The sequence below is a fragment of the Rhamphochromis sp. 'chilingali' genome, assembly GCF_963969265.1.
Source record: "Rhamphochromis sp. 'chilingali' genome assembly, chromosome: 9".
Taxonomy (NCBI): domain Eukaryota; kingdom Metazoa; phylum Chordata; class Actinopteri; order Cichliformes; family Cichlidae; genus Rhamphochromis; species Rhamphochromis sp. 'chilingali'.
Window position 1 is genome coordinate 38,393,718 of NC_137936.1, and position 8,545 is coordinate 38,402,262.

Sequence of the window (8,545 nt, forward strand, 5' to 3'; positions counted from 1 at the left end):
CAGAGGTACATTTTGCACATTCAACATAGACCCAGACACGTCTATAAACAGCACAACGTTCATGTTTTCAAATTGTTTGTTTGTTTGTTTGTTTGATTTGAGATGGGACGACCTGTGAAACGATCTTCTGTGTGACTAATGACCGAGACCGTCTGACTGCAGACATGAAACATACAATGATAATAATAATGAGAGCAGTAGTTCTGGGAGCACAAACACTAAAAACATTCACAGACGTCCTGTAACAGGACCGAACAGAATTAAAACCAGCTGCACTTTCGCGTGCTTCACAGTTCACTTCCTGATAACAACATGTCAAATGCAGTGTCTGTTTTCACATTTCATGATCATCATAGAAACACTGCTTCTCAATGCAATTAAAAAAGATGGCATAAATTAAAGCAAGAGTATTTCCTTCCCTGTAATAAGCTGGATCAACATAAAGACAAAGGAAACGTAGGATTTCAGTATTTCAGTTCACTGAGGTATGAATCTGTTTTCCTCAGTAACTTTGTTCTGGAGCCTGGAGTCTGCTGTAAATCAGCCTCACAGAAACATCGTGTCTCTGGTTTCACTGAGAAGCTGCAAACAGGAAATAAAAGTACTTATTACATAAAGTCTGCTTTTAAAATCACACATACACATGAAGAATGTTGGTCCTGTGAAGATGAGAATTTTTATTTTATTTTATTTTTATTTTTATTTATTTTATTAAACAACAAAACACAATAAATTCTGTCGGTCAGAATAAAAACATGTTATCATGTGTCACGGACCCGGTTCCGGGGACTCGGGGTTCGTGAACAGTGTGGACCTTTATTGTTATTAGTGTATTGGATGTATGTTTGCTGCACTGTGCTCTTGTGTTCCATGCTGGTGTGTGTGTGTGTGTGTGAGGCTGGAGGATGAAGGACAGCCACCTGCAGGCCTGATGGGTGTGGCCCTGCCAGCTGCTGGTCACGCCTAGCTTACCACACACCTGCTTCTGATCAGGATCGTCGGGGGAGCTACTTAACAGAGCGATGGAGCTTCCTCCGGCGCAGGATCGTTGAGTTAGACTCCATGTCAGTGTTTCTAGCGTTGTTAAAGTGTATGCCTGCCGGAGTTGGTGCCATAACGGCTGTGTCTGTGTTTTTCCCCAGGAGGACAGCGGAACACAGGACTGCAAGACACACGGGGTGTGTGAAGGCACAGGGGCAGAGAGCACGGGATACCAGCACTTGGGAGAAGACACGTCACGGGAGTCGAGGGAGCACTTTTGGAGATTTAATGTGTGGTGTACATTTACCTCACTGTAAATAAACCCACTGTTCATTCCATTAAGTCTGCGTTTTGGGTCCTTTCTCCTACATCCCCCACGGTCTGCCCTCCAGACCGTGACAATCATGAGTACATCTGTACTTCAAACAGGAACTCTGCACACTGTCCCCTCACCGTCCCCTCACTGTTCCCTAACCATTCCCTAACTGTTCCCTCACCGTTCCCTCACTGTTCCCTAACCATTCCCTAACTGTTCCCTCACCATTCCCTCATTGTTCCCTCATCTGATACTTTTTGGACATTAAAAAACAAAATAAACAAACTCAGTGTGACTTTTGTTTGACAGCTTGAGGTCAGCTTTTCTTTCTCTGGTCATTTATTCATTCATGTCTCTATTATTTGTTACTGCATCATTCTTGACGAGGTCCACAGGTGTGAATATGTTCAAACGTACCTTTAAAGGCGAGTTACGCTGTAGTGTAGATGAAACACACACAGAGAGACAAAACGACGAGCGCAGAAAGAATCCCAGAAACAAATGAAACTATGAGCACGGTGTCTCCACGGCAGGACTCAAACAGCTGGGCTGAAACACACGACACAATCCAGCTGTTACACTAAAGGTCAGGTTTAGTTTCAACCCACAGAAATAAGATCAGCGTCTGTGATCAATGAAAAAATACAAACACGTCTGTGAAAACGTTTTTTTTCCTTCCTGATGTTTTATTTTATAAGCCGAGTAAACAGAAAATAAGATTTTTTAAGTGATGTTTTTATTTATTAAAGGAACAAAAACGTCCTACCCTGACCTTTAACCTGTGTGAAAACAGGTGCTTGTATTTCCCTCTGCAGCGCTCAGGCGTCTGTGATAACTGATGAACAGTGCGTCACATCAGTGTGGAGGATTTTCTGGTCTGTTCTCCTAAACTGACACAAGCTGCCTGTTGTTCTGGGTTCTTTACTGACCTCCTGGATGAGCCACCGATGTGCTCTCAGTGTAACTTTGTAAGGTCGGTGACTCCTGCTTCACCACTTTTCCAACTCCTGTTAATTGGTAGATAATGACTCTCTGTGTGAGCCATAAAGCCTTAAACACGAGTTTGTACCCAAACATCACCGATAGATGTCACTGACTTGTCTCAGCTTCTCTTTCATGATGCGCTGCTTTGTCAGATTTTGGTCTAATTCACTTTTTCAGAAAAGTTTTTTGTCTTTTTTTATTCATTTCTGGTTTTCAGCTCTGGCAGCATTAATGCTTAAAATAGGAAAATTAAACTCAGCTTTCCAAAAGATTTGCCTAATCACAGTGTGTGTCTGTGTTTGGATAAATAATCTAAAAACTGCCTTTTGTATTACTTTGTTATTTATATTTGTTTGATGATCTGAAACATCTAAATGTGACAAATATGCAAAAAACAATGAAATCAGGAAGGAAGAGAAATACTTTTTCACAGCATTGTTTAAAACATACAAACATCAGCATCACAGACTGAAACATGATGAGCGGGAATCAAACCTGGAACAAAGATCTCGTCAGCAGCTCGGTGGCTGAGCTCCTCCTGCGTGGCTGCACAGAGGAAGTGGTTTGTGTTTGTCCTGGTCACCGTGGTGAGGAGGGTGATGTCATAGCGGCCGTCTCTGTGTGACACCTGTGGCTCCTCAGCAGGAAGGATGTTCCCATCGCTGTCCCTCCACTCTACTCTCAGCTTTGGAGAAGCACCTCTGACCTCACACTTCAGCTGCACCCCGACCTCGCTGATGTTCAGGATCCCAACAAACGGCTTCGGAGCTGCACCTGTGAACACAGCAGGAGAAAGTGGACACTCCATACTGTTCAAGGTTGGAATAACTTCTTAGGATGATTGCAGAAATGAAAGACTCACCAACAACCAGGGTGACGTTAAATGTTTCTCTGTCCGGCTGATGAAATGGAAAATCACAGGTGTAGTCTCCACTGTCGGCCACCTTGGTGTTTCTGATGATGATGGAGGCGTTACCAAACTTCAGCTGGTCTGAAAAGTGTGACACGCGTCCTCTGAAGTGCTCGTCTTGACCTGAACGTCTGTTATTATGATGGAGGCCGGCGTCGTACACAAACACCTCCCGCTCATCGTCTTTCTTCCAGTGAAAGCGCGTTCGTACGAGGCTCTCCTGGGAGCTGAGCGAGCACGGCAAGATGATGTAGTTTCCTTCAGATACAGCCACCACGACGGTTCCTCGCCCTGAAGAATGAAACATATTTAAATCATTATGTTTAAACACAGAACAAATGCAGATCATTCAGAGATAAGTATTAAAACATCACATTCCTCCAGCACATCACACACACTCATATTGTTCCTGCACAGGCTTCACTGCTGAAGACATCTGCTAGTGTGTTGATCCACTCGTCTGAGTCTCACAGCTCATCACAACAGTTTGTTTTTTCAGTCAAAACCATCTTTTGCAAACCAAATGTGTCACCTTGATGATGAGTTTGTGCCTGTGTCTTAACTGTTTGGAAAATTTGGACTTTGCTGTCATGCAGCAGGCAAGTCAATCAAGAAAAACTATAAATTCAATAAAAAATTGTCAACATGAATTCTTTCGATGCTTTGTTTATTGCTCGGATCTGTAACGAGTGTTTAATCCGTATTTGTGACTAAAAAACAGACCTGCAAACATATTTTTGGGCAGCTTGTCAGAAAAAGGTCTGACAACATCAAAGCCAAACAGCCTCCACTTATAAACAGAAACACTGATAAGCAGTAGCAGTGATGATGAGGCTGCGATAATTTAACGTGGAATTTACACACAGTGAAGACTGAGACGAAGAGCTCAGGCTGATTTAAAGATACAAATCTGTTCTGTGATCAACATTAAAACCTTTAAAGTCCTTCATCAAAGCTCCTGATCATCAAACTCTAACATGCAGAAAAGCAAACTTTGTAGCTGCTCCATCCTCCGATGTTTGTTTTACACACATGCAGATGACCTGTTCCCTCAGTCTTTGAGACGTTTAAATGATGCAGCTCGCCGACAGCAGCCGTCCTGTTTTACATGGAGAACAGGGGCGAGTCTAAAGGGGGCCATGAGGTGCACTAGACTATATTTGTCTTTCATACCATTTTTTAGATTAAAAGTGAAATTAGTTAAAATATTTTATTGATCAAACTGCGTGAATATTTGAAAATATAAAATAAAAGTTTGGTTTTAAAAGCCAGTAAAAATGTAGACAGACGACTCTGAGACACTGAGCCGAGGGTGGTTAAAGTGGATACTGAAATATTATTATAAATTAATAGTACTTGACTCCAATTAATGTCAGCAAGCTTTCTAAGAAGAGTCAAGCTACATTTTTTATGCCTTAGTTCAGATTGAAGATATATTATTTTATTTGACTTTGACCTTTGACTGTACCTGAGATCATTTATATATTTTTTCATTTAAGAAAATGTTTTCTATTTTATATTAATACACAGATGTTGTATGCAGTTAAACTATAAACATTTCTTCATTTCTAAACTGGAAACCAACGAGCAGTTTGTTCTGAATCTGTGACACAAAGAATGAATCAAACTCTGAAAAGCAAAAATGGGTGCTACCCAACACATGCCAGGTGTACCTAATAAAGTGGTAGGTGAACATATATATAGCATATAGCATATGCTCGTGTGTAATTGCAGTGCCATGTCAGGCACCTGTGACACAAGACTGAGAGTCTGTGTTTCTATTTTTGCAGCTGCACCTCTTCTGAGAACGTGTCAGCAGCACTTTAATAATGTCTCTCTATTAAGCATCATTAAGTATCATTAAGTTATTAGTAAGCTATTAGAAAGTGCTTAATTCATCATTCACCAATTCACAGAGGTGTGGACTCGAGTCACATGACTTGGACTCGAGTCAGACTCGAGTCATTAATTTTATGACTTTAGACTTGACTTGAAAAAATGTTCTAAGACTGTGACTTGGACTTTTACACCAGTGACCTGGGACTTGAATTGGACTTGAACCGGTTTACTTGAAAAGACTTGATATTTCACCCCCATCTCTAAAATTTAACACACATAGTATATAGAAAATGTGCACCATCAATTCAATTCATTCATTCATTTATTCCAACCACACTCCGTACATATGTGTGCATGAGTGTAGCACAGCCAATCAAATGAACCAGATTTTTTTTTAAGAAGAAAAAAAAACGCTCAAAAATGCTGCAAGGAGTTATTTTTTTCAGGTACATAAACTATGAAGTAGTCAACAAAAAAATGAAATGCAATATGCAAAACATGCAAGCAGAGAATCCCAGACAGAGATGGAACAACTTCAACTTTGTCCGACAGCTGAAGTTGCATAAAGTAAGTAGGTTCTCTTTTGCTACGATTGGATAGCTGACTTCATCTAACTAGCAAATGTTGTCCAGGCTACGTTGATGGTACTGTCTGGTTTTAATGTGTATAATTTTTTTGTCATGCTATTTTAAAGCCGGTCCTACAAGCGCATCCAAGAATAACATGCAGCTTATCTCAGAACTGTCGGTGAAAATTATTCTTGGAGCTAAGTTTAATTGAGCTGCATTTTATAGAGGTGCAATTTCACAATTTGTGTATATTTTCTAAGTTCACTATTTTGTCATGTGTTGAGAAAAACAGATTTAAAAATCACATGGTCTAATATTTACATTTACATATAACTGCGACTTTTTTTTTGTTGTTTTTGTTTTTTAAAGACTCGAAAGGACTTGAAATTCAAAGTTTCAGACTTGAGACTTTACTCGGACGTTTACACCAGTGACTTGAGACTCGACTCTGACTTGAGGATAAAGACTTGAGACTTACTTGAGACTTGCAAAACAATGACTTGGTCCCACCTCTGCCAATTCATCTATAAATCACTCCTCCTCCTTAATATGTCGCCTCTAATTACAGATGTGATTATTCATCTGTGGTAATGATCATAGTCAGAAAACAATCTGTATTCATAATGACATGCTACAGAGGAGTATGCCGTATAAACAATGAATGACCTTAATGATGCTTAATAGTGTGACATTATTATAAACGTGTTCATGTTGCTTTGTCCTGAGAGGCAGTTTCAGCGTCACACTGATGTGATTTGACTGGAAGCACAAATGTGATGCTGGTAAGTATTCAGGAACGTGATGGATCAGGATCTGTTTCTAATGAGAAGTTCATTCAATTCAATTTTATTTATATAAAATCACAACAACAGCCGCCTCAAGGTGCAGTGACGTGTGTGGAAACAATGAGAAAGGCTAACGTGATTTGAGAATTGAGTGAGAGCTGAACAATGCACTTAATAAAGTGTCCAGTGAGTCACTTTATTAGGTACATTATATACTTGAGATTAAAGTTTGAATTCTTTTCTTATACTTGTTTAAACCCACCGATCTTAACAGAAGAACATGAAATGAATGTAAATAATCCCGTCACATCTTTGGGAACGATCACAGAATCAAGTCCTTAAAGAAAACTTTCATCATAAAACAAATGTTAGAACAAACGTCTGACGTTATACACAAACCAAATCTCAAAAACAAAAAGAGAGCTCATAGATTATGTCCGGTGTCTTTGACTGTAGGTGAGTTTTTTCACTTGGTCAGTTCACATCTGGAGCAGCTGGATCCACAAACTGCTGTGAGAGCAGGCAGTTCACAGCACGCCATCACATTTTAATTACATGAATGGGAAACAATAGTCTGGATTCAAGGTATTGAAGACATGTACAGCTGGTATAAATTATAAAGGAGGTCAGAGCACAGAATCAGGGAGACTCTGTGAGAAATGATCAGAGTTATTGAGGATTTCCTACCGTTTTCATGTCCTGCTGTTACTGCAAACATCATCAGAGGAAAGACGCACAAAGATAAAAGCTCCGCTAAAAACATGATGCTGAATAAAGTCAGTTCGTCCCCGTGATCCGAACGGCAGCAGCTGGTTAGGAGGTGAAATCTCTGCAGTTAAAGCACCAAATAAAGTCGGAGCAGTTCCTGCAAACCGGAGACCAAAACCTGAGACCTGGGAAGGCTCGCACACCGAGATGGTCGGACACAGACTGCAGCAGGAACCAACAAGTCTTCACTGTCAGTGTGTGTGTCAGTGTGTGTGTGTCAGTGTGTGTGTGTGCGCGCGCATGCGTGTGTGTGTGTGTGTGTGTGTGTGTGTGTGTGTGTGTGTGTGTGTGTGTGTGTGTGTGTGTGTGTGTGTGTTTGTGTGTGTGTGAGAGACACCTAACTCTGGAAGTAGAAACAGCAGACTCACTCAGCAAGTATTCACATGCACATTAAAACTTTCATCACTTTAAATTTTTCTGTGAAATCGCAGCTCTCAGGAACACGATTGTATCCTTTTCTGATGAACAGGTTCAACTTTCAAAGACCTGCATTCACTGATAAAACAAAGCAGCTGCGCCACATTTCCCAGAAGTTCGTAGTGGGAGTGGCGGCTTTAAGCGTGCGCGGTCCTGCTTCAGGAGCTGTGGGCTCACGGCCATAAGCAGAGAAATCACAATGAGCGCAAACACAGACACACACAGAGAGGCAGGATCAGTTTATCTACACAACAGCCTACAGCCTGAACGACTGTCTGTCCAAACTACATCTGCTGATGTTTGGTGGTTGAAGCAGGAGAGACAGCAGTGATGGAGCTGCCAACCAGTCCTGGCTGCTGTAAAGAGTGTGCGTCATCATATTTATAACTTACAACATAACAGGGGACCAGATACCAACAAAGTAAACGTGAAGCAAACACTGTGGTTGTGAAGCTCAACTTCTTTTCTCTTGCTCCTCATGAAGCTCTTTAATGACTCACAGCTTTATTCCACCTTGATTTTTATTTTACCCACAGTTAGATTCATTAGCCTCCAGGGTGGGTCTCATACGCTCAGGAACCCCTCCGTGGGGAGATCTCCTCTAGGGGTTAAAAACCTGGGACTCGGGATAAAATGAAACAGCTTGATGAACCCAAAGGAGTCCAGTGCCCTTCATTTCAAACTCGTGACCTGACCTGAGCATACACAGACAGTCAGAGCTGTTATAACCCAGATAAGCTCAGGATAAAGGATGGACGTCAGTGTTCGCTGATTAGGAAAACCCAGAAAAAAGGCCAGTGAACGCACCCTTTTGCACCCGGGGTCACTGTTACAGCCCACTCTAATCAGCGAGGGGTCCACAGTGAATGGATATGCTGTGAGCACGGTAAATGTTGAAGCATTACAGGTGCAGTTTGTGTAACTGCTGACCTGTTAGTTCTGGGCATGATCAGATCCAAACGTTGTGTTGCACTGT

The 8,545-nt window shown here is 41.3% G+C and overlaps 1 protein-coding gene across 2 annotated transcripts; it reads right to left on the reverse strand.

Annotated features, from left to right (window-relative positions):
- Nucleotides 1-308: 308 nt before the first annotated feature.
- LOC308402668 (butyrophilin-like protein 1) lies at nt 309-7,293 on the reverse strand. 2 transcript variants are annotated; one of them, XM_080891658.1, is made up of 5 exons: nt 7,072-7,293; nt 3,144-3,482; nt 2,777-3,055; nt 1,715-1,846; nt 309-582 (listed from the first exon to the last, which is right to left on the reverse strand). In XM_080891658.1, the coding sequence occupies exons 1-4, from the start codon at nt 7,145-7,147 to the stop codon at nt 1,728-1,730; spliced, it is 813 nt and encodes a 270-aa protein (XP_080747784.1). In that variant the 5' UTR covers nt 7,148-7,293; the 3' UTR covers nt 309-582; nt 1,715-1,727. The 2 variants fall into 2 exon arrangements, with proteins under 2 accessions (XP_080747784.1, XP_080747785.1); XM_080891659.1 differs by lacking the exon at nt 1,715-1,846.
- Nucleotides 7,294-8,545: the final 1,252 nt, after the last annotated feature.

Bases quoted from the DNA above. Each gene is read 5' to 3' on its own strand.
- LOC308402668 (XM_080891658.1), bottom strand. From the start codon at position 7,147: ATGTTTTTAGCGGAGCTTTTATCTTTGTGCGTCTTTCCTCTGATGATG. The intron at 3,056-3,143 runs GTGAGTCTTTCA...CTGTGTTCACAG, and splicing joins TAACGTCACCCTGGTTGTTG to GTGCAGCTCCGAAGCCGTTT. The intron at 1,847-2,776 runs GTTTGATTCCCG...CGTGTGTTTCAG, and splicing joins TGACGAGATCTTTGTTCCAG to CCCAGCTGTTTGAGTCCTGC.